The 27,710-nt window shown below is 36.0% G+C and overlaps 1 protein-coding gene across 1 annotated transcript; it reads left to right on the forward strand.

Moving 5' to 3' along the window:
- On the forward strand, nucleotides 1–27,520 carry LOC124533470 (cilia- and flagella-associated protein 91). The gene is made up of 12 exons (XM_047108764.1): nucleotides 1–157; nucleotides 17,516–18,569; nucleotides 18,721–18,947; nucleotides 19,365–19,492; nucleotides 20,725–20,897; nucleotides 21,321–21,536; nucleotides 22,745–22,965; nucleotides 23,080–23,178; nucleotides 23,328–23,622; nucleotides 24,706–24,814; nucleotides 26,307–26,366; nucleotides 26,506–27,520. The coding sequence occupies exons 2-12, from the start codon at nucleotides 17,542–17,544 to the stop codon at nucleotides 26,524–26,526; spliced, it is 2,577 nt and encodes an 858-aa protein (XP_046964720.1). The 5' UTR covers nucleotides 1–157; nucleotides 17,516–17,541; the 3' UTR covers nucleotides 26,527–27,520.
- Nucleotides 27,521–27,710: the final 190 nt, after the last annotated feature.

A 27,710-nucleotide genomic window follows, 5' to 3' on the forward strand; every position in this document is an offset into this window, starting at 1 on the left:
CGGACCACCGACTACTAACTCTCATTTAGTTTAAAGCGCGTCTGCGTCGCATATGAACGTCTCGTAGACCTTGTTTCAGCGATTCGGTAGTGCTTGTCGAGTTTTGAATGAAAGTGATAAGTGCTGTGTAGTTTTAACGCAACTTTTCATGTTTTAGGTAAGCCATTGAGCATTCAAATCGTGTAGAAAATTATCTATGTATCTACATATTTATCAATCCTATAATCGTACGATATTAAACACGTCAGGTATATTACAATAAAATGCGCCAATATTTATTTGAAATAAAAATTACTAGGTAATTTAATATTTAATTATTAAGTCGAGTTACTGTTGGATTGCTTCATAATTTCGTATTGAATATTATTTAAATTTATAATACTCACATTGGCAGTTGTTAGTCAAGGTCGTATTTTTTTCTTACCCTTGCATATCCTGCATATTCTTCCTTGATTATTGTTCCTAATTAACTTACTGTACTATAATTCTCTATATAACGTTTGGTCGAAATAAATGCCGAGCGTTTTTTGTTAACTTATATATGTATACTAGTCGAATCAGCGGTTTTGGCTGCTCGATCTGTATCAAGGCAACCGGTGAAATAAAATAGTCTATGTCCTTCCCTGGTACTCAATGACAGGGATCTCTATGACAAATGGTATAAGCGTAGAGGTAACAGACAGAGCTAATTTCGCATTTATAATATTAATATAGATTAATGAAACACTGACAATCATCGTCTTATTAATAATTGTTAAGAAATCCCCAAAATAATTATCTCTACCATTGAAGCTAAAAGTTATAATAGTATTTTATTGTGATTATTTATACACAAAACTACTTAAAATAACTATATTTCCCAATTTAATAATAACTAACTTAGTTTTTCCTGTTTACTTAAACTCATGCACAACTCCTGAAGCGAAGTTAAAACTTCGGAGCACGTGTTCACGAAAATCGATACAGTAATGCAACGTCCCGTTCTTGGCACGACAAAACATGAGGGTGGTATTAATGGGGGAGAAAATGTATATTGGAATAATAAAAGTGTTGTCTTTAACAACAGTTTCCGAACATTGCATTCTAATATTTAAGTCTCGGTTTACTCACGAGTATACAACTAAGATCCGATGGCGCCGTGTGCTTTTGTTTTGTAATGAATCAACTTGTGGGAGCGTTAGTTCGTTTTTGTTTCTTTATATTAACTACGTTACTAATATGTTGAATTTACTTTTACACTTAAGAAGATAGTCATTGACTGAATTTTATTTGTCAGTATATTTTACGCATTTTTGATGATTATTTTGTAATTGATTATAAAGATTTGTACTACTTAATACTACTATAACATTAGTAACTCGAATACCTACTTAACACATTTTATGATGAATTTTAATAGATATTTTGATAAGAGACGAAATTTAAAAATCAAATATTACGAAATTTAAATTAATTTAAAAGTACAATAACTAGATGTTAGTGTACAATAACACATTACCGGCATACATTTTGAGGCATGTGCGAAGTTAATACAATTCTGGGAAACTTGCAATTCGTGACAATGTTTCATGTGTTCGTAATGTCGTGGGGGCGGAGTACAACGCGAGGTTAGCTTAGGACTTTCAAACCGCCTCGATGTTCTCGCCACCAAAAAATACAATACTATATACCTACTACATTTATTTCACACCGCATGGTATATAATACAAATTTTTGATCAATTGTTTTCTATCCGAAAATAGTATTTTTTTACAGTGAGGCCAAGAAAACAAACCCCGGTGACGATCAAGAGCCTATGATATCATGTTAGAAACGATTAAATTGTGTACAATGAGTAGTCTTAATACATTGTTTATATAATTAAAATCTTTTATATTTTCGTTAATTTATGAATTACCTTAAGAATATTTCGAAACCTCAGATTAAGTCAAATTAAAGTGATAAATATACTTCTTGTATTTATAATACAGACATAATATTTATTGTACAAAAAATATCAAAACCTTGATTGCTTGACTGTGTTTTCGTATTTTTTTTTTGTTTTAAGTCAAGGCTCTCAGTTGTAACAATTTAATTAAAAGTAATTTGTCAACCCGCATTGTTGTTTTTTTTTTAATTTATTACCTAAATGCATCTGCCTATAATTTATCTTATCCCCTAATAAATATGAATGATTAGATATCTCTTATCAGAAATTAAAAAGAAATTGTTAGTCTTATCATGTCGATATTAAAATTTAAATATATGTCAATATTTTTTTTATGTATTTCGAAGCAGAATGATAATTTATATATTGCCATCTATCCGTCATAGCTTCACGCGGATACCATAACAGTCTATGTCGAACTTTTAGATTAGATATTTAAGAAAAATCAATACAAGTGGTTGACCATGGGCCAAGTTTGACCGCAATTCGTTGCTATTAAAAAATAAGATACATTCGAAACAAGAAGTAAAACGAGGCTCCGTTGGATGATACCTTGTCATTATTACACAAAAAAAAATCAAAGCGAAAAAAAGAGTGTTATTATTTTTTAAACTTGACAAGATCTGCTTTTTTCATGGCCAGTACCAACAGACGTTTTGAAAAGTAGTTTCCTCTTTACCTTTTAACATATAGTTGAAGATTACAATCGACTTCTATGTCGATAAGATGATTTATTAGAATGAATTAATCCGCACAAATATAATTAAAGAACATATAGAGAAAACGAGTTAGCGTTATAAAATCAAGTTAAAACAAAGTTATCGTTTTTAATCTAGACAGTGCGAAACATAAATCAAGCAGACGTAAGTGTTGCCATGGTAACGATTGCCCGCTATAAATATATGCGCTAACATCCGGCGCTCCCTGTCTACCTCTAATTACTGAGCAAAAAAAGGGTTGTACTAACGTCAACAATACATTTTCTAATTATAACAGTGTTTTTATCCCTGCCTGTAATGCTAAGTTATATTTCGTAACAAAAGCGTATTTGTGATGAATTCATGTGTCTTTAACGGCAACGGATAGAACGTTGGCAACTTTTTATTCAAAAGTGTTGTCAACAATTTAAAAAGTATTGTGTAATTTTTGCAAGTCTCTGAAGAAATGCAAGAAGTTACATAAATTGCTAACAATTTACGTCGAAACGAAACTCGGTTTGCAGTCAATTTAACATCTGCTAAATTAGCTTCTCTTTATATATCGAATGTCAACAGACACCTTTTAAATGTTAATTAACTTGTCTTGTAATTTTAACTCATCCGATGTCCTGAAATTGTATTGCAACACGACTGTGGGTTTATGCTTATACACACCTACATACATATCTTATTCAACCATTTATATACTACTAAAGTTTCCGAGAAGACTTAACAAAACTATAATATACCTAAATGAATTTTCGTCTCTATATGAACTTTATTTCCGTCTTGTCCAAGATGTGATACGACTGTATTTATTATAATATAGTTACATTGTCGACGATATATTAAGCATAAAAGAACATTTCATAAAATGAGGCCCCATGTATTCTATCAATCTTTCAATGATTAATATAAGACTATAATCATAATTAAAACATAATCATAAAAGTAGTTCCAATGATTAAGGTTATTTTAGTTGTAAATAAGAGTGTTTTTATTATAGTATATTTTTTATTAAATATAATAATGTTAATTAACTATTACAATTCGTAAATATTTATGGACAAATACTTAGACTCAAAATACTTACCTAAGTTTATTTTCGTTTAAGTAAAAAAGTAACTTAACTTATGAAATATTCGCATCAGTGATGGTGACATGGATGGCTTAGCTATCATAAGTTTTAATATTTAAAACGAATAACGTGGGCGCATAATATAGATAAAATTAATGAACACATTAATATTAAGTTACTTTTAACTTTGTTATTTAAATTATGATCTTCCATTTATAGTCTTGAGGCGTTTATTATAGAAGTTAGTTTATTATATTTTTAGAAGTGATTTATACATATACTTAAAATACATGTTATATCCTGGTGAATGGTAACGCAATAAAAGTTATATCGGTCCGTTGATCGCAATGGAGTGCGAAGCGGACATTGGCTGTTAGTCAATGTACCGGCCGCCGAGCCCTTAGGGACAGCCCAGCCCAAACCGTTATACGCGACCTCATAATTTAATACAATGTACTTTTTAACCTACAAAGAAGCTCGGATATTTTTATTAACTGAAACAGTATTTATATAACTGTCTCTTTCATTCTATATATAATAGAAACACATGCCCCATTAAATTAACTGGTTAGTCAACACAGTTAGTTTATAAGGCTGTACTAAAATGCGGGGTTCATAATTCCTTATAAAAATGTTATTGGGTTTTTAGTCGATAAACTGCTAATCAGCACCAGGCTTACCGTGCCTCGTAAAGCACTTAAACCAGTTTCACCTGATTACTTTTCAGTCGAATCAGATTTGAAGTCTTATTGGACTCTATAAGAAGTGACAACACTTGTTTTAAAGCATCGTACCGTTGTAATCTCTTCTATATTGTTAGCTATTCTCACTTGAAATGGCAATGGCGGAAATCTAATATGAATACAATATTGTAAGCTTCTTATGTAAATTATTGAAATATGTCATATGTTATAAGAGGGAAATAAAACGTCCATTCCAGGATTGCATTCCATGGTTTGAAAATTAGCAGATTTATATTACGAAGCATAGTTTTTCATAACTAATGTTCAATATTTTATCACTTTTATTCGCGATTGGTGAATCGATAATCCGATTATTATATATTGAGTTATTAAATATTATAACTTTAAAAAAAGTATTTCATTATATAACAAATTTCTTGATTTTATTAACTTTTAAACTTCTCGTTGATTCACATCATCTTTGATATCTTAATGAGGGTAACTAATTAATATATATTATATGTATATTTTTGAAATCTTGTTTAATTGGAAAGAATTTAGCCTCAACTTGAATAAAATAGCTTTGTAAATGTTAATAATATGCAAATATAATTTCAATTTAAAGAAAGTATTGGAAACGAATATGACTTATTTAATATAAAATAAATATACGATCAAGTGTTTGTAACAAGATATGTCCTGCAATTTTACCCGGAATGAAAAATAAATAAATAACTATATATTAAATGATAAACTCTTTTGGATCATATCGTGAAATAAACGGGCAATCTAAAGCAAAATTTTAGTGTTTCAAATAAAACATGTAGCAAACATGTTAGTATATGTTTAAAATATACCAAAAGCATAGTTTAATCAAGCTGGTTTTAGTAATATATGGTACATTCGTTCGATGCATGTCCCAGACGAGATGAGATGAAAGATTATATGGTGGCAATGAACTTCAAAGTAATTTCAAAAGCAGACATGTCCTAATAGAGAACAATATAATTGTCGGTGTTGACGGACGAAATAAAATGAAACGTTATGCTCAAATTCTCGAGCAGCACTAATGTGTAAACTACTTGGATGTTTTAAAATTCCTACAAGTATCAAAATTGCCTATTTTACTAAATTAATTTAAAACTTCTTTGTGTCTCTATTAATAAATAAAGAGGTGTGACAAATTTCATATATGTTAATACCATAATAAATATAAACAATATCAACATAATAAAAGAAACACCTGTTTCAAAGTTTAGATTTTTTTGAATGTATACGTAAATAGAATTTTAAATGTAAACCGGTTGCTAGTAAAACTTTTTTATAAAAGCAGATTATTCGCCAGTACACACATCCGGCAGGCATCGAACCCGCGTCAATCACCGCGGTGCAACGACCTTGCTATGTTTAACACGAGTGCATGACATAAAGGACGTGACACGTGACAATTTAACGAGTTTATACAATTTTAATATATTTCACGGCTTATTGTATGAATCAATTTGCTTACGGACTGTTCCTCTCTGGTAGAGACGTATTCGATATCTGAAGTAATTATTGCATAGCTATTGTTTAAAAGGTATATAAAAAATAGTAGACGACCTCCGTGGTCGAGTGGTTTAATGGGTACGCCACTCCAAGGTCCCGATTCGATTCCCGGCCGAGTCGATGTAGATTACCATAAGTTTTCTATCTTGTCTTGGGTCTGGGTGTTTGTGGTACCATCGTTACTTCTGCTTTTCCATAACACAAGTGCTTTAGCTACTTACATTGGGATCAGAGTAATGTATGTGATGTTGTCTCATATTTATTTATTATAATTTATTTATTTTATTTTAGTTTCAACTGAAACCATAAAAAAAACGTATTGAGATTTCTATATACGACGTTACGACACATTATATCAATTAAAGAACTATTGTTATCTTATTATATTTTAAATTAAATGTAATTAAAAATAATTTAATTTATGACAGATCTTAAAAATTAACTGTTTAAAAATTATAATATACTTCCTTTCTAATGTTTGTGTAGGTTTTAATTAAAACGTACATAGCGATTGATATAACAGCGATAGTGTATAAAATATAAACAATATGAGGTGCTGTTATTTAAATATATATAATCTCAAATCCAATTGTTTTTATGATAACGACGAATTTGTATTTTATCAATGACCCAGCTATGCTGTCGTGATAAAATCCTACCTTGAGTTTTAATTTAATTTTCAACATTAATAATGCCATGTCTGTAATAGTTCCATTGCTAGACAAAGGTTTCATAATCCCAAACCCCTGAGGCTTGGTGTTGATCACCATCACGCTTACAGGTGTCAGTAACAGCCTGTAAATTTCCCTCTGCTGGGATAAGGCCTCCTCTTCCATTAAGGAGAGGGCTTGGAACATATTCCACCACGCTGTTCCTATGTGTGAGTGTTGGTGGAATGCACATATGGAAGAATTTCGATGAAATTAGACAGCATTCATGCAGGTTTCCTCACGATGTTTTCCTTCACCGCCGAGCACGAAATGAATTATAAACACAAATTAAGCACATATATATAGTGGTGCTTGACTGGGTTTGAACCCGCAATCATAGATTAAGATGCACCCGTTCTAGCCACTGGGCCATGTCGGCTCTTACAGGTGTCAGATTGTCACAAATGGTACGTAAAGACTCAGTAGTATTTACAGGTATTTGAACACACAATTATTGGTCAAGAATCACGTGTTCTAGACAGTTCTGCTGTTAAATAAACATTTTTTTACTAAATCTTTGAACTAACTAAATTACAAAAAAAAACTACCAAGAATTAGTTAGAGTTAGTTAGTTAGAGTTAGTTTTAGTTTTTATATTGTTAATTATATTATACTATTGACTACTACTACTTATAAAATTGTAATAGAAGATACTCTCAAGATCTTATTAACGTAATATGCGGTCATTCGATCGGATAATTTATTGAGGAACTGTTTCATAAAATCATATCAAATAGTGCTTTTGATATGATCTAAGTGATTTCTGACATAAACATACCTAAAGATAGTCTGCACTCATTCCGAACAATCAGAAATCTAAATCGAGTGATGACAAAGCTCGTAATAAATTACTGTCGGCCGTTTTTGTAATCGATTTTTTTACAGTCAAATAGAGATCGGTACAGTCAGACGCTAAAATATATTTACACTTAAAAATTCGTACCGTCGACGCAAAAGTTATTAAATAGATCTTTATTTAGGTTTTGATTTTCTTCCTTGTGACTTTGTGCTAGTTCTGGGTAGCACATTTATCAGACACCCTACCATCAAATAGCAATTAGCACTTAATACTCTTGTGTTCCGGTTTAAAGGGTGAGTGAATATAAGAACATCACGTATTAGCTACCTTGATTTTAGCTTTAATTTTCCAAATGATATATATATCACCTTTTCATCTGATAACGTCGTAACGTCATAACTACAGCAATTAAGCGTCCCCGTTATGTTTCACGATAATAGTTTCATATGTAAAGGTGTTTCCTTAGAACTTGAGTAGGTACTTTGGTATACAGCTTTAGCAATTCGTATATGAAAAACTAATCGTTCCGCGACTGTATGAGCTTTGTTAGAAGAATTGATTTAAAATCAAAATTTAAATAACTATTCTAAATGGGTGTGTGTGTAAACCTGGGTTTCCTAAACGCTTTACTGTATACAAATGTGTTTGAATTCTCGTACATAGTTGCTAATTTTATAGCTAAAGACTTACTACGTTCATAATGAATGAATGAATGAATGAATGAATGAAATATACTTTATTGTAGACCAAGCAAAGTACATAAAATTTTAAAACAGAATAAAATAAACAATGTTATACAGTATACAATCGGCGGCCTTATCGCTAGAAGAGCGATCTCTTCCAGGCAACCGGTTGGCATAGGACATTATAATAAATAAATAAATTTAGGGTGGAGGTGTACTATAATACAAACATAATAAAGTAGTAAAAATAATACATACATATATAATGAGAAAATACACACATAACTAGTAAGAAAAACATACACACAATTTTAAAATAAATGAGGATTGGAGGAGGAGAAAGGTAAGGGATGAAAATACGATTTCAAGTATCAATATAATATTCGAAAATGCGACGTTTAAATATTTCAAGGGATTTAGCTCGACGTACCGCTAAGGGCAAGGAGTTCCATAAGCGTGCTGCGTTAATTGTAAAAGATTTTGAGTAACAAGTTGAAGAGTGAGAAGGGATACTCAAAATTAAATTATCCTCGGAGCGCAGAGAGCGACAATGAGAAGCGCCAAGGAACTTAAATCTCTCTTTTAAATAAAGAGGAACTTTTGGATTGAATAGGATACAGTAAAGAAATGATAGAATACGAGTATTCCTGCGAAGGCGGACTGGAAGCCACTTGAGCTTTTTGCGAAATTCAGAAACATGGTCATATTTGCGAAGCCCAAATATGAACCGTATACAGAGATTTTGAATGCGCTCAAGTTTATATATCATAGCAGGTAAACAAGATTTAATACATGTAAGTATATTTATTTTTCATATCATCACGTTCTAATACCTTTTAGGAAGAAATAAATTCGACTTAGAACTTACAATGAATATTATAGAATACTCATTAACGAAAGTTCATTAGTTAAGTAAAATTGACGCCCAATGAAGCTACAGTACTGTTATATAGACAGCACGAACGACGGTGATGGCACGGCTGTAAAACATTTGGTTTGCGGACGCGTTTTATTAAAGCGCTTTAAGGAAAACACAGTTCGTTTTATAAAATGACGTCATGTAAAAAACAAGTTTGTATGAACTTCTATAGTTCAAGGCTAGTTTTTTTTTACTTATCAAATTAATAGTTGAGGTAGATAGTAAAAAAATCGCATAATGAAAATGCTAATTTATAATATAAGTTTATCTTCGTTTTTCAATCATGATAAGTTAATTATGGTTATAGAATTTCGATCAATTTACGATTAATACATAACATATGTATTGAGTCATTTTTTGTAATATTTTATTATACCTGGATATATAAGGTATCATTAAAACCAAACAGCTAAACTTCTCACAAATTTCAAATAATAGGTATTAAGTCATGCATACAACCACAGCCTGTAAATTCCCACTGCTGGGCTAAAGGCCTCCTCACCCTTTGAGGAGAAGGTTTTGGAGATATTCCATCAGGCTGTTGCAATGCCGGTCGGTGGAATACACATGTGGCAGAATTTCTATAAAATTTGTCACATGCAGGTTTCCTCACGATGTTTTCCTTCACCGCTGAGCACGAGATGAATTATAAAGACAAATTAAGCCCATGAATCAGCGGTGCTTGCCTGGGTTTGAACCCGCAATCATCGGTTAAGATGCACGCGTTCTAACCACTAGGCCTTTTTTTGTCAAGTCATGTATGTGTAAACATAGTTCGCACATATACAATGTTTCAAAGTAAAAAAAACCATTGTAAACAATGTTTCGACGTGATGTCAGTAACCGTCTATTTTGAAATGATTGTCCTTGATGAATACGTGGCTTTCTTACTCATGAAGATACGTGAGACTATTGCAGATCTCGGACGCGATTAATCTTACTGGATTTACTGCGGCATTACAGACTCGACTATGGATATCGAAATGCAGATGTGAAATGCATTTCAAACGATATCATAATAAAAACAAGACGAGAATCAAACTTAACCTTAAAAGAAACTTCTAGAATATTTAAATTTATCTCTTTTGAATTAAACACTCAATCGTATTATGTATCGCATTCAAACTATATTTATTAATGCCATTTTAATGGAATTTTAGCATTATTATAGTACTTAAAATTTCAAGATAGAACTTCGTGAGGAAACCTGCATGTGTCTAATTTCATCGAAATTCTGCCACATGTGCATTTAACAACCCGCATTGGAACAGTGTGGTGGAATATGTTCCAAACCCTCTCCTTAATGGGAGAAGAGGCTTTAGTCCAGCTGTGGGAAATTTACAGGCTGTTACTTTACTTTTATATATTTGAATTATTATTAGCAATTAAGCTCGCCAAAGAAACGCCAAGAGAAATAGTTACTGACTTTTTTGTCTTTGCCTACCATTGGGATTTAAAAAAAAAAAACATTTAACCTCTGTAGATGAAGTTTGAAAATAACGTTCTATAAGGAATTTCTGCGAAAGATTTCATCCTAGTAGTCCCATCGAATTGGAATAGGCACTGTCAATCAATAATGTTAAAATGTAATGAAATATATAGTATGCACTGTAATATTATATATTCCAATCGAATAATAAATAAAGGTAAACGAATAAAAAAATAGATTTACATACGCCACGCTATTTGAAAATAGATCAGCTATATTGTGAACTATTAACATCGCTTGACTAATGTATCTACAACATACAATACTATCCACTAAATCCTTCTATTTTCATCCTAAATTTCCCTATTACTAGTTACATCGCAATTTTTTCGCAAAACCATAATTAATGTTATATATTATTCAAGCTCGCGTGATGTCACGTCAATTCGATATCAAATGTTTATTTGCCTTTTGTATTCTTATGTTGGGGTAGACCAGTGATTCCCAAAGTGGTCCAGGTGGACCCCTGGGGGTCCACGGGAGACATAATGATAATCTACGTAGGCGTGAATAAAAATGGGGGTCCATAAGATGTTAATAGGGTTCCACGAAAATTTATCTGCTTTTGATAATAAAGAGCAACAATGTGAGCATAGTTATATTACCTTATTAATTTTTCTAGTAATTCTATTCTTTTAATAATTATAAGTGAAGTGTTAGAAAATGTACTATTTTTTTTTTATTTTAGCTATTGGGATATAGGGACAGAACTCAGAAGCGACACAATTTTTATTTTTTGCTAACTTTAAGCATGTGGTAGAAATGTAGCAGCAGGGTGCCCACCGAAACCAATAAAATTTTGAAAGTGGTCCACGAGATAAAAATAGTTTGGGAACTGCTGGGGTAGACTATAGGCGTATAGTCTCGAACTTCTTGGATGTTGATATCATCTTTATCCATTATCTTAATCCAAATACGGTTGTAATACCAAAGTGAATTATTTTTTATCTTCACGTGTACTTTTGCCCTCTATAATTTATCGGTCGTTCGTATGTCCGTATAACTCTACGCCCGTCAGCTCGTGACAATGTTTACAAATCCATTTACCTTTTAAGCATACCATTATGTCACTATCGGGCGACTCGCCGAAGTTTTTATATAAGGCCATATTAAATACCTTTGACGTTATAAATTGATCTGTGAAATCGAAATTCTTACTCAATGCATATTATATAATACTGTAAATAAAACAACGATATTTATTTTTGTTTAATTGTTTTGAAAAATAATAAATGAAATTAAATAAATAATCGCTATCTGAATCAAAAGTATTTGTTTACCATAGAAAGTTATAGGGTCTTATCGATCGATAAAAATGTGCAATGGTTTCCAAACCGCCGGATGAAGCTTAGCGAAATTATAGCTGATTTTTTGGTCTAGATTTTCAAATTTCTTATAAATTCAATTGTTTAATTTCCGATGTGTTATTAAAATGTCAATGCAACAAATTTATTACTATTTATTTATTAAGTAGCAATATGCTTCGTCTTATTCACGGTCGAACTTAATTTTTTATTCAAATAGACTAGCTAGTCATTGGATACAAATCCGGAATCTCGAGGAGAGCAAGAAACTCGTCGGTAACTAATTTAATATTTGTAAAAATGAGTACAAAATTTGTATAAATGCTAACCGTTACAAATTCCATGCAACTCAAATTCTGATGGAGTAATGGGCTTCATTTAAATGTCAGATTTGACACGATTTCTTCATGCTGCAAATAACACCACATGTTATAATTAAAAGAATATTACTAGTAAATTATTAAGCCTGTGAGTGGTTAGTCAGGATTTGCTCATTTGTCCGGAAAATGAGTCCTATGTCTTATTCCAGAATATATATCCGTGCCAAATTTCATTTTGATCCATTCAAAGGTTCTGACGTAATTGCAAACATCCATCCATCCAAACATACATAACAATATTAGTAAGCACATATTACTATCAGTCAGACACTATCTGTTACCTTCTTTTGTTGCTTTTCGTAAATGAAATCCTGTTTTATTATTAATTAAATAACAGGAACTTATAACCATTAAATATAATCGACTATTATGCCCAATTCTATTAGAAATATTCAAATCGAGCCTTTCAAGTGTGACTTGGGAACAAAAATCCAACGATACAAAACTTTACATATTTGTTTAAGAATTCCTGATTCCAGCTTGAGATATATTTTATCCATACCTTTTAAGAGTATATTTGTGCTTTATATAACGCAGTAGTCTGAAAAGCCTTTTGAAGAGAATTGGTGGTAGCATTTCACCCGACACATGCCTCGATGTTTCGGTGCGGCGAGCGCGATGCTAATTAAAAACACGAATTAAGCAAATGGAAATTCCGGCGCTTAAACCCACAATATTTAATTAAGATTCACGTGCTCTTACTAGCCTATCGGAGATCTCTTCATAGCTCCGGTTTTATATGTTTTATATGTTAACTAGTTGTCGCGCGCGGCTTCGCTTATGTTAAGGGTTTGATCGTCAAGTGTTTCAGCCTGCAATTCCACGAAATCCTTAAGGAGGAGAACTTCGGAAGGTTTCTTAGAGTTCTTGAACTTGCTTTATATTTAATTTATCAATTTCGGTTCAATTTGTTTGTGAAAGAGCAACAGAGATACAAACATAGATGCTATTTCATTCATAATATTAGTATAGATAGATGTTTGCATTTTGCACCCCTGTGGAATGTTATTTTGTCAAATAACAACAAACCTGTAAATATAAACCTCGTAATCATCATCGTTCATCCCATTATGTGCGCGTTTAATATTTAGATAAACATTCGAAATGAGGAGAAACTGTATAATAGAGTGCTTTCAACATTGGCTGAGATTTGTGAATCATAATTCGTGGGTTAACCTATTTGCGTTGGGAGTAGAACGGGCAAGCCGCAACGATAATTCCAATTGTTAACGTTTATAATTGTGTAATCGTTTTGAAATGGGAGTCGAGATGGCCCAGTGGTTAGAACGCGTGCATCTTAACCGATGATTGCGGGTTCAAACCCAGGCAAGCACCGCTGATTCATGTGCTTAATTTGCCTTTATAATTCATCTCGTGCTCAGCGGTGAAAGAAAACATCGTGAGGAAACCTGCATGTGACAAATTTCATTGAAATTCTGCCACATGTGTATTCCACCAACCCGCATTGGAACAGCGTGGTGGAATATGTTCCAAACCTTCTCCTCAAAGGGAGAGGAGGCCTTTAGCCCAGCAGTGGGAATTTACAGGCTGTTGTTGTTGTTGTTTGAAATGGGTAATATTAAACATTTGAAAAATATATATCTGGCCTCTTACTACCAATAAATAAGTTGATAAAGATTTGACCTTGAAATGTCACTTGCATCGTCAAAAAGCAAATCTGTTATTGCTTATCTCAACTTACAATAAGATTTTAGTGAAGTAAAAATGTTTCTATTACTAACTTGACTTTGATTTTTCAAAGTGTTGTGTTGCAAATAAAAATAACACAAAACGCTGAGAGTTTTTTTTAATTAGTTGAAAAGTAAGTTTAAAACAATTAAATCAATACTCGTTTCTTAATCTCTGTCCAACGAGCTCGCGAATAATTTATTTATCGTGAAAATTCATGGATTACGTGCCTTCATTCTTACGCAGCCAACACGACTTATCCTTAAGTAGAATATTAAGAAGACGTATTAACTTACAATGGCTTTTATTCGACGATTTCTACGGCTCAAGGAAAGTTTACGAAAAGAAATTGTGCAACTAAATGAGAGTTTTTGTTAAAATAACACCTTTTGTTTCCTGCTCCACGGAGTATTTTAAAATTAGAAGGTTTTTTCTAGAAATGTTATCGCATACAAATATTTTTTTACATAACCATATTCACTATACTTCATTAATAAAATGATTAGTATGTAATGCTGCAGATCTCGAGGTCTTTGGTTCAAACTCTGGGTCAGGTTTATAAAAAAATATTGGTCTTTTTCTATCGAGAAATTCTCAGTAGCAGAGAGTCTGAGTATTTGTGTGTTTACACTCTCGTTCATATGAAAACATGTCAAGCCATTAGTTCTGCGTCTGTGCTATTTCCGGATATAATTTTTTGCCATCCCATTGGATTATAAAAGTAAAGAAATTAGAATACACTTGTGTGCGTACTTTGGCTCTGCACAGCTGGCTTTTCATTCTTGTGTCCGCCGAAATTCCTCAGAAAGATATCATGAGACAAATTACCAATAAGGCTTAAAAAGAAACGATATACTTATCAAATTAAACCTCATTTAAATAAGATTTCAAAACACTTAAGCCATAATATATCTATTATTTTAATATAGGAAACGTTTAAACATAAACATTACATTACCTATAGTTTACTAATTGAAAATATCCTAGTTTCAATACCAAACAATAATGAAGGGATAAGCATTATTAATTACTTTATATCCGCTGGTATTAAAAAATAACTCGTTTCGGAAACTAGGAAAAAAAAACTAAATTTAAATAATACTAAACATAGCTAATATCTAAACAAGGAAAACACGAGCGAGCATTGAGGAAGTGTTTAGTTTTTTAGTTAATGGGTGCTGACATAGACTTGTGACCTTCAGTCTGACGAGAGACGAGTGTCATCGACTGGGCCTTCGCAATGGCCTTTCTATCTCGTTTAATTAGCCGTCAAATTATACATAACAGTTCTTACGTGGCTAAGAATAACGTCGATTTATGTGGTGCGCGCGCGCAGACGGCGTGTCGCGATCATGGCGTCCGACACCATGACTAATGAAAACATGCCCCTTGTTCTGTTGACAATTCTTAATCACTTCATGAAGAACGAAATCCTATTCATTAATTTTATGTTTCGTAATTTTTCTCCTCTTAAATTCTTTTTTCAATGAATTCTTGCATATTTTTTTTTGCGAAACCTCTAGAATAAATTATTAAAGCGGAAACGATATATTTTATTAAATTCGAAGTGTTTATAAGCTTATCGTGCTTACTCGAGTTAATAATTATCCTGGTATGTGGTCTTATCGGTTACAACATGTTAGATATTAAATTCTTCGATAAGATTTATGAGAATATTGCTAACATATGGAAAGTCAACAACAAGTCAAATTTACTTAATACAAGAAGTTTTGGAATTATCACTTACGACTTCACTTGAAGGGTTTTATGCAATCTGTATATATTCCCCACATTCTTTGAAGGAAGAGTGAGAGAACTAAGGACTATGACATTAGTGTCATATATGTTGCACGTCCATTTTCCTATTATGTTACTATATTTATATATATATTTTTTCATATTAAACGCAATCGATCGAAATATCACAGGCGTGGAGTATAGATTTTCTTTTCTAGTAACAAATAAAAATACATACCTACCGGTTTCAATATTTTGAATATTCTTGTACCTTGTTATTCACAAATTATATTCATATTTTGAATACGAAAGTAACGTTGTCTATATGTTTTACGTCCAAACAACTGAACCAAATCGGATGAAACTTATAATGAAGGGAGGTTGGACTGAAAGACTCCGTAGGCTACGGTTATAAAATATTATTATTTTATTATAGTCGACGACCAACCTCGCAAACGCAAGCGAAGACTCGGGCAATAACTAGTTTCATATGAGATAGAGAACACGCGAAAGCGATTTATCTTTACGCAATAAAGTTAATTTAAAAGTAAAATAAACAGCCATAGCAGAATATGGTACACAAATTCTTCGACATAAATGGAGTGGTCTGTACTCCTTATCTGTCGATACTTCTGACGCAGCACTCGTTATAAAAAGAAAGTTGCCTACTTTATTTTATTAAAAGAAAGTTATTAATCGCCAACAATAAAGATGACCATGAAAAGCTGACGTAATTACTAATTATAGGCACTCGTGGAACAACAGTGGCACCGAAACGACTTAACGATCTTTAGTTATAGGCATATAATCAGTTACGACACAATCTTTGAGCTTCCTTTACAAAAGAGTTGAAGTTATAAGATTACATTGAAATTGAACTGCGATTTTTTCTCTATATAGCGAAAAATGGGTTTGTTTTTATTTGCGTTTTTTGTTTTTGTTTGGTAGCATGACGTGATGATGGAGTGGTACACGAAGGTTGCACGCGACTTTATTCTTATTATATGTATAATTCTAAAATAAAAGTAACCTAAGTTTCTCCGTATGACATCAGTCTCGCCAAAATCGGTCCAACCATTCAAGAGATTAGCCGGAATAAACAGACAGACAGACAACAATTTATAAAAAAATGTTATTTTGGTATGTGTTATGTGTATGCATGTACATATGCATACAGTAAAAAGCGGTTATTTTAATATTACAAACAGACACTCCAATTTTATTATATGTATAGAAGATTTCATTATTTTATCCCGGTAAAGAATAAAATAACAAAGTAGTGGGAGGAACCTAGTATAAAATATGCAAGGTTCAGTTGTATTAATATGGTCGTGAATGAGTGTCACAAGAGTCGGGGCAGGCCTCCGCCGTGGGAACGTTTTGTAGCTCTCATCGCTAGGGGTCATATAAATACTTGTGTGTATTGTTATCGCTCATATACATGCATCATATACTTCTTTAAAACATTATTCGTACTGTTCTTTCCTTTCATCTCATATAGCACACTCAGTAGTATGCGAACTAAATTTTCAACTACTATTATGAAATCGTACGTCGTCGATTCATAATAAATATTATCCATTAAGTATGAAATGAAAATTGCCAAGATTATAGTTTACCATACCTATCGCTATTGCTAAGTAACCTGGCTTCTTTGTAAAATAGCACGAACATTTGAGAATAGGCGAATGCGAACAATAGAAATAAGCTCCCTCGAGATTGTGACCCGTGGCCCGAGGGCTGCCGCACAATGAACGTTTTACTCACACAATGCCACTGCATCAAACTGATTACTTGGCACCAAACCATCCGTCTAGCAACTTAAATACATTCTAAATTTTCACAATTTCAACGTTTCACTTTTGTTTCAGATCATGACGTGACATAAAAGGCGAAAATGGAAGAAGAAAATTCAAGTAAAGTCAGCGGCCTTCCTCCGTCCGGCTCCGAAGTCAGTGAAACGATTTCTAACGGAGACGGAAATCTTGAAAACAAAACAAATAATACAAGTGATAATTCAATTGTAGTGATTAAAGAAGAAAGTGGTATTAGTATTGAAACTCTAGAGAGTCATAATGAAAGTATTAATCTAAAACAATCATTCGTGGAAAATGGGTCTTGTGAAGCGATTGATGTGCGGTCAATTAGTGACCTTGATAGCTTGCCGGTTGGAGATGAGTTAGCACTCGGTGCAGCTGGAAGTGATAGTGGTGTCGAGGGTTGTGGTCGAGCTCTGAGTAGTGGTGGAGGATCCCGTTCTTGTGCTTCCAGTGTTGTCTCTTGTGGTTCGGGCTGTGGATCTGAAAGCTCATCCTTAGCGGGTGCTCCTCCTCGTCCCCGTCGCCGAGTTAACGTAACAGTGACGGAACCAAAAAGAAGTTCACCCGTCGGTACGTCTACTCCTCGTCCAGCGACAGCACCTCGTGGACCTAACCTAGCAACTCGTGAACGAGCCAGAAGTCGAGAAAAACCAACACCGCCAGAAAAACCCAGACCACTGACACCCAAACCACGCATACGGCCAACTGCAGATCTTCCCAATCTGGTCCGCGAGAGTCCAGCTTTACGTGCCAAACCTACAAAAACTTCCACTGCTAGATGTAGAACACCAAATTCTCCTGTTGACGAGAAAAAATGGCCGACTAACGGACAACGACTCCCTATTGCAACTGATGCATCTGCTACTCGAGTAGCAGCTGACAAGTATGGTACATTGCCTAGGAGAAGGCGAGATGCCGATCCAGACTCATCTCCAAAACACGAGAATACACCACCTTCTCGGAGACCCACTGTAGCTCGTTCCGTATCCTCGCGTTCTGTGACGAAGACGCGGGTGAGGATCTATGCCGAGAAAGTTTCGCAAACTGTTTTGTGTGGAACCGATATCGAATCGGCTTTTGCGGGAATCGTGCCAAATATTGAGAGGTAACTTGCCTTATAAAAATTGAAAAATATATTTTTAAAAGATGATCTTGAAAGATGGTTACTTTATTTTAGATTAAAATAAATTTGATACATAGTTGATTTGATAAATAGTGCAACATAGTTGGGTCAATTAGACATTTCGTTTTTCCAGTCGCATAGATGTCACTCGCTGTCACCGTGGTGTTCAAGCGAGCTCTCGCGACACTGAAAACGCGCGTCTGGTTGCCGCCGCCGTCGCGGCTGAGGCTGCAGCGGCTGAAGAACGAGAGAGGAGGCTCCACGCTGAGGCACAGCTGGCTGCGGAACGTTCTGCCAGACTAGCGGCCATATCTGAACTGGAGAGGAACTCACAAAGACTGCTGGAACTTGCCGGCGCTGGTAAGAACGATAATTTTGAATCAATAAAAATGACATGTTTGTAAATTTTGAAAACACCATTTTGTGTATGTATCACTACATAGTAGTAAACATAGTCGGTTACCGCTGTCTGTATGCTTTGATATTTAAACTACACAACGCAATTTTACATCAACGAACAGGGCTATTAAAAAAGAGAAAAGTTGAGAATTTCATCTTTCCTAGATAGAAAAATATCTATAAATTTATGTATACCGACATTGCACCTGTCTGAAGCCAGCATGCAAACTATAAAAAACATTAAATAGTGAATTCAGAAATTGTGCCACTAAAGCACTTACTAACTCTTATATTATTTATTATATGTATCCATACTTGTTTTATTTTGTTATAAACAGATGTTTCGACTAAGAAAATCAATTTTCAAATCGATTTCAGGCGCCGGTTCCAATGCAGACGGTTGTCTTCGCGCTTTAGAAGAACAGTTGCGGGCGGCTGGCGAGCTCGCCACGAGACAGCGCGGCGAGATCGACGCACTACGGGAGCACTGTGACAAGTTGCATGCGGTATGATACCTCACACCATAAATATAACTCGACTATTCAAATCAAATCAGAATACACTTTATTGTACACCAATATACATGTCACCGTAAGATTACAAAATTCGTTAGATTACAATCTGACGAGACAGATTGTAAACTGCCGAAATATTGTGAACTGTAAAATATAATTGCAAAGTTAAACTGTCAGATTACAATCTGTCCCGCGTCAAATTATCATTGTCATTGTCCCATACACATACTTTAGTCACGTTTAAGAATGTTGCACAAGAGGTGGCCTCATCGCTAAAACAGCGATCTCTTCCAGGCAACCTTAGAGGTACGAAAAAAGTATAGAAAGAGGTAGGGATGTGCATAGCAGACATAAACATTACATATTATAAAACAAAGTCTCTTATTGCTGTATGTCCCTATACATGCTCAGATCTTTAAAATTACCCAAAGGATTTTAATGCGGTTTTTTTAATAGCTGAGTGATTCGATAGATAGATTTTTGTATATAATACATAGACAATATAATAAATAAACACTAATCATTTTAGAAGTTTCTAATGTGATGTCGTAAATAAACAAAAACTGCACTATATTTAGTATCAGTATTGCTCCTGCTAGTAATAAATAAATACATATTTACATTGTACAGTGAAGTATTAATATTATATAATAAATATAGTTAAGAATATATACAATATGTTGGTATTTTAAATTATTTACTTTTTAAGTTCGTAATACTACTTATGTACTACATGAATATATGTATAAACTTATATCAAGTAAATATTAAAACACTGTGATAAAATGTATGCAGTTGCCAACCCTACTGTAATAAGCGCTTGTTGCGGTTAACCAGTGAACTGTGAATCATAGCAAGCTACTGGTGGGCCGATTAAAAACCATAACTAAAATGGAAAAAAGTTTGTTCATTATGTTTAACAAGAGTTTATTGCGAGTCGATTGTTTTAAACGCCAGATTGTTTTTGCTGAAAAATTAATTTGTCAATTTTATTTTCCTTATAAATTTTAATTGATTGAAAATTAGGCTCCTAAGTATATATTATATTATAACTAAATTGACCTAATTCGTTTTTAAATGTATTTTAATGACTTTTGGTTTTCTATTAAGATCCATTTAATGATGTAAGTCATTGTCAATACATATTATTTATATGATGTATGTATGTCATAATTTTAAAGTCCAACTAACTACCAGAGGCCCTTGTCGCCTGTTCACTATAGGAGGCGTGCCACGGGCGGGAGTCATCCCGTGTTCTGTCGGCGCGGCTGGCGGAAGCCGAGCGGGAGGCGGCTGAGATGCAGGACTTCCTCGCCGCTGAGACGGGCGCGCTCGGGGACTCGCTTCGGGACGCCGAGGCCGAAGTCGCGAGGCTCAGTGCGGAGCTTGAGCGCAGGTATCATATGATTAAAATCACCTTTGCAATAAAATGTTAGGCAAATAAATATTATTTTTTTTTATGGAATAGGTTGACGGACAAGCATATGGGCCACCTGATGGTAAGTGGTCACCATTACCCATAGACAATGACGCTGTAAGAAATATTAAGTATTCCTTAAATCGTCAATGCGCCACCAACCTTGGGAACTAAGATATTATGTCCCTTGTGCCTGTAGTTACACTGGCTCACTCACCCTTCAAACCGGAACACAACAATACCGAGTACTGTTGTTTGGCGGTAGAATAACTGATGAGTGGGTTGTACCTACCCAGACTGGCTTGCACAAAGCCCTACCACCAAGAATTTTATTGACCAAAATGTTTGTACAATATTTTAAAGTGATTTAATATCTCATAAATGTGTCCCTTTCACTCCCAGACGCGGTGAGTGCCGGCAGCTGGTGCGCATGTGCGAGCAGCGGCGCCAGGAGGCGCTGGCGGCGGGCGCGCGCGCGCGGGGCGGCGCGGGCGCGGCGGCGGCGCTGGACGCGCTGTCGCGCCGCCTGCGCGCGCTCACCGAGGCCGTGCGCGCCGCCTACGCGCTGCCGCACCACGCGCTGCAGCCCACCGTCTACCACAATGAAGCTTACTGCAGGTGAGGCTCTTTTAAGGTGGATTCCCACGACCCGCTAGGCGACAGGCCTCACCAGGCGCTGCCCCACCTGTGTAGGCCTGTCACGGCCTGTACTGAGCGTTCCCACGGCAGTTGTCGGCCTGTTGACTGACATTCCAATATGAGTAGTGAGTCATTTGTCCATTCCATCATGTGCGTGTACTCTCAGGCACGGCCGCAGGTGAAATGAACGATTACAACCGACGCACACGCTCCCGTACAGGCCGCTACAGGCACCGTTGTGCCACGCCGCGCCGCGCCTTTGAACTTACCGACTTCCGATGGATCGAACGGGTTACATCAGGCCACCGCAGGCCACATCAGATGCGACGGTTCCCATGGCCTATCAGTCTGTCCTGGCGCGGTCTGACCTGTGAGAAATCAGGCCGTGGGAAGCCAGCTTTACTCTTACTACTTCTTTTGCTCCACTTTTTATAATTCGTATTTTGTTGAAAATATTTCCAATTAAATCCATATTCGCTGGGTGCGCGATGACAGCGCCAACTAGCGGTTGCAAATACGGTGGCCTCCGCAATGCCAAATGCCCGGCTGTCATTACGTCATTAAATATTGTAATATATATTTATTCCAATCATAATATTCTAAATCTATATAAGGTAAGTCTTTTTTATTTTTCGTCTAAAATGGCACAATCAATAGATATCGCTTAGTACATTACGGATTTGTCATGGCTGTCGTCATGAGAAGTTAAGTAAAGAAGTAAGCAAATTTCATCGAATAACGCATTTCATGTAAATAGTAGACGATTATTTATGAGTGCTTGTGCTCTCAATAATCTATCCTTTTATGTATTTTCAGTTAAACATGGCCAAATTATTCATAAAAACTGGATTCCGGCCAATCACACACGACATCATTTTCCAACCACAAACAACATTGAAAGGAAAACAATTAGTTTTAGCTTAACATGTGCAAGATGTGAAAGAAATTAAATATGAAGATGCTATGATCCACACCATGTTTATTAACTAAAAACGTAAATCTCGCTACTAAAATGTGACAGCGTTCGCCACACAAAGTTCCTTTTTTGGCCATGACGCGCGCTGCGATCGTTTCGTGGTTCCCCCACCTTATACTTCGCACCCAGCGAATATAGAACTCTCGCTTGTTTCATTTTCGCAACTATTTTCTACTTTTAACTAAACTCCCTCGTCTGCTGGCACTTGTAGCCGGAGCGACAGCGGCGAGACCCTGTCCCCGGAGGACGAGTCTCGCGGCGGGCTGCTGGGCGCGGTGGCGCGCGCACTGCGCTCGGCCGCCACGCCGCTCGCCCACGCGGCGGCGCCCGCGCACGCGCACGACGACGAGCGCTCGCGCATGTCCGACGACAACGACAACTCCGCCGACCTGCTCGACTCCGAGACGGAGCCCTGTCTCGTTACCGATCCAGGTTACTGAGTATTTCTTATGTGATTTTAGAGCAAAAAAATTATGAGAAATAAGATATCAAATGATAAGGTTTTTAATAGACGAGTAATATAATAGACAATTTTTTTTATCTCAGAATATGCGGAAGAATGGTGGTCGGGCGCTGAGGGTGCAGGCGCCTGGAGCGGCGAGGAGCTGTCGCCCGAGAGAGAGTCCTGCGGGGATATAGATAAAGGTGAGTTTCACAGTAAAAAATATTCTACTCTTTTCTTTATTTCTTTTACTCTAACTTGTAAAATATAATTAAATCTATAATCATTACAAATCGAGTGACAGACCTCAGGATAGTCCCCGTAAGTAACTCGACAAACGCTCGGTCGGCAGAGGCGGACGCGTCGGTGGAGGCGGAGGCGGACGGCTCGGGCTCGGGCTCGGGCTCGGGCTCGGCGGAGTGCGCGTCGGAGCGCGAGTCGCTGCGCGCGCTGTCGGCCGCCATCGCGGCGCGCCAGCGCTGGGAGGCGGCGGGCGAGCGCGCGGCGCGCGGCGCGCTGCTGGAGCGCGTGCTGGCGCTGGACGTGCGCCTGGCCGAGCTGCTGCGCGCGCTGGCCGCCGCCGCGCTGGCCGCCGCCGCCGCGCGCCCCGCCGACCTGCCCGCCGCCGCGCTCGCGCACGCGCTGCGGTACGACAACACCCCCCCCCCTCACTGACAGTACTCTACAGCTGAACATGCGACTTACATATAAATTAACAGTCAATTTTTACATAGTATCTCACAAGTCCGACCTGCCCGCCGCCGCGCTCGCGCACGCGCTGCGTTACGACACCCCCCCCCCTCACTGACAGTACTCTACAGCTGAACATGCGACTTACATATAAATTAACAGTCAATTTTTACATAGTATCTCACAAGTCCGACCTGCCCGCCGCCGCGCTCGCGCACGCGCTGCGGTACGACACCACCCCCCCCCCCTCACTGACAGTACTCTACAGCTGAACATTCGACTTACGACACCCCCCATTCCCACTGACAGTACTCTACAGTTGATTGACATTCGACTTACGACACCCCCCACTCCCACTGACAGTACTCTACAGTTGATTGACATTCGACTTACGACACCCCCCACTCCCACTGACAGTACTCTACAGTTGAACATTCGACTTACGACACCCCCCACTCCCACTGACAGTACTCTACAGCTGAACATTCGACTTACGACACCCCCCATTCCCACTGACAGTACTCTACAGTTGATTGACATTCGACTTACGACACCCCCCACTCCCACTGACAGTACTCTACAGACTCTACAGTTGAACATTCGACTTACGACACCCCCCACTCCCACTGACAGTACTCTACAGCTGAACATTCGACTTACGACACCCCCCATTCCCACTGACAGTACTCTACAGTTGATTGACATTCGACTTACGACACCCCCCACTCCCACTGACAGTACTCTACAGTTGATTGACATTCGACTTACGACACCCCCCACTCCCACTGACAGTACTCTACAGTTGAACATTCGACTTACGACACCCCCCACTCCCACTGACAGTACTCTACAGTTGATTGACATTCGACTTACATATAAATTAACAGTCAATTTTTACATAACATCTCACAACTTTTTACAGTCTTTACATAGCAGCTCACAAACAATCACATCTTGTTTCACACTTACCACTTACCACACTATATATTACGTAGAATAAATGCGGTTTGCTCATCCGGCTCATCCTATTACATTTCCAGTGATAAAATCGAGGTGACGGAGAGGAACGTGGCCGATGTCGTCGTCAAAAAGCTGGCCGAGCTCGACGCTTGCAAAAACCTCATGGAGCAGTACCAGCAGTCTATAGAAGTGAGTTTGATAATATTTTAAATTATAACTTCACGAAGTATTTTATTATTATTCAAGAATAGTCTTTCGAACGATTTAGCTATAACTTTCATATTGTATTTCTATTATTATTCGCCCTATATATTAATGTATCTATATAAATAAATAATACGAAATGCTTAAAAAGTTTTATGTATGATATATATTCAATGTTTCTTAGATACTTAAAAATATTGTATGTGTTTATGTAATAATGTTTATTTATAGTGTACACATACATACACAACAACCCATCAAATAATATGAAAATAAAAAAATCTATGTAATAGGATACTAAAATAAATTAAGTCCAATATATATATAGGTCTCCACATCGCCATTTATTCTGTAATGCTATGTACGGCTGTAATCTGATGTAAAATGTAAGTGAGATAATATAATTATAAGCACAAGGGATGAAACATCTTAGTTCAATAAATTAAGAAATGCAGTAATATTAGATTATACTTCTTATATCTCTTTTGTCTATGGACGTAGGTGTGAAAAAAATACGACTGCCTTCTTAAAAAAAAAATTGGATATTCTTTTTACCTGTTTACTAAAATTATGAAATGTAGAGTAGTGTTAGTACCGTTAACTGGTTTAATGTGAAACAGGTATTTACACCATTCAGGGCCTGCTTGGCGATCTCGAGTCAAGAATAAAACGTCAAGGTTAATATACATCACTATCAGCTTCACACGCACACATTTATTATTGTCTCTGTGCTCTCTCTTATTCTTTTCTATATTTTTAATCTGTTTAAAAATATTTTTATGTATATTTTTTCTATTTATTCACATATTATGAAAATAAATATTATCTGTATTTTCTATGGTTAAAGGAAATATTATTTGTAATTATTATCTGTATCGTTTATTTTTCTTTTGTTTATGTATATCTATGTGTGTAAATATTTCAAACTAAAGAGAAGGCACAGACAACCACGGCTTAATTATGGGTTGACTCGCGACCTCCAGCACATGTATATAACCACATAATGTAAATAAATAATTGGCAATATATAAAGGAATCGATTATGTACATAACAAATTGTTATTATTATATACGAATTTCGTCCAAAAGTAAATTAAAAAAGTCGGCTATAACGATAATATATAGGTATAGATTTAGAATATTTGACTAAATATATATTAAAGGCAAAGTATCAATAGTGCCATAATCATAGTGCTATACATAGTGCTGCAATAATAATTGCTATATAAAACATAAATTTTATTTGATTGCATACTATTATTTAACAGTATAACCAAGCTTAGAAGTGCATACTTTAGAAATGCAATATTATGTTTAAAAATAAGCCATATAATGGACCGCTTTAGTAGTATTAAATTTACTTTTGGACTTTAATATTGTTTGAAACTATTTTTAGGCTTTAGCGCGGCATTATACTCAGAGGGAGCTTAGCCTTTGCGTCTATGGTTTAAAGAAATAATGATAATTTTTTTTTTAGGCATTAAAAAGTCAGCTCGCCCAACACGGTGAGGGGGATGAAATCAAACTATTCGAACAGGTAAAATTTATAAAGTTTTTATTTAACTTTTTGTTGTAAAATTCAAATATAATATAAATCTAACTAAACTAAAAACTAATATACAACTATTTAATTAAATGATATATATATGTAGTTTAAACTATTTCTCTCTTTGTAGTCTACGACTGTACAAGTGTAACGCGGCGCCGCGCAGCAGCTGCCGCCGCGCCTGCACGGAGCCGCACCCGCCTGCCGGGGCGCACACGTGCTCACGCGTCGACGTGCTCACATGCCGACGTGCTCACGCGCCGACGTGATCACGCGCCGACGTGCTTACGTGCCGACGTGCTCACGTGCCGACGTGCTCACGTGCCGACGTGCTCACGTGCCGACGTGCTCACGTGCCGACGTGCTCACGTGCCGACGTGCTCACGTGCCGACGTGCTCACGTGCCGACGTGCTCACGTGCCGACGTGCTCACGTGCCGACGTGCTCACGTGCCGACGTGCTCACGTGCCGACGTGCTCACGTGCCGACGTGCTCACGTGCCGACGTGCTCACGTGCCGACGTGCTCACGTGCCGACATGCTGACGTGTCAACGTACTCACTTGTCCCGGTCTACTAACCGAACTTTATTTTACCGTAAAGCACGCTCCTCGTTGGAATCTTACTAGCAGAGCGTAATAACACGATTAAATAAAATTATAGGAGAGAAAACGGAACGCGCAACTCGCTATATCGACTGTTGATTCATTTTTCTCGTTTACTTTATTCGCTTCGTATGTTATCAGATTCTACCATTGACTAGTTCTCTGATCAGTTCTCAAAAATGAATATTTCAATAATTGTCTTCGATGTGCTGATACAAAAATATTTTTAGAGTTAATATTGTTCTGGGCACTCGTGGAAGTGGCTGCAGAACAATGTTACACATTTATTTATTCTTCCCACCAAATCTATAATTACATAATTTCTTCAACTTATCTATTATTCATACGTAATCAATTCGCTAAGAAAGCTTTTAAAATTCCACAATAGTAAATAACTTCAATTTACGAATTTGAAGTAAGTTATATTTACATTAATAATCCCAAAATGTCTTAGTAACAAAAGGTAAATTATATTAAATACAATATTTTTATTAATCTTGATTCCTACAGTTCAAATAATACACTACTATTCAATATTTAAATAAAAACTTTTTGTCGTATTAAAAGTATAAGGACCATTCATCTTAAGTTAATTAATACATTTTTAAGATAATTCTACTAACTATAATCAAATACAGACGGTCAGTAAATTAACATATTATATTAATATTATTTAGTGATCGAAACATAGTTCTGTAAGTATTCGTATGAAATAACAATGAAATATATGAC

The sequence above is a fragment of the Vanessa cardui genome, chromosome 11 (genome assembly GCF_905220365.1).
Source record: "Vanessa cardui chromosome 11, ilVanCard2.1, whole genome shotgun sequence".
Taxonomy (NCBI): Eukaryota; Metazoa; Arthropoda; class Insecta; order Lepidoptera; family Nymphalidae; genus Vanessa; species Vanessa cardui.

Excerpts from the sequence above, each read along its gene's own strand:
- LOC124533470 (XM_047108764.1), top strand. The coding sequence starts at position 17,542 with ATGGAAGAAGAAAATTCAAGTAAAGTCAGCGGCCTTCCTCCGTCCGGC. Across the intron at positions 19,493-20,724 it reads ACTGTGACAAGTTGCATGCG|GAGGCGTGCCACGGGCGGGA; the intron begins GTATGATACCTC and ends TGTTCACTATAG. Across the intron at positions 21,537-22,744 it reads CACAATGAAGCTTACTGCAG|CCGGAGCGACAGCGGCGAGA; the intron begins GTGAGGCTCTTT and ends TGGCACTTGTAG.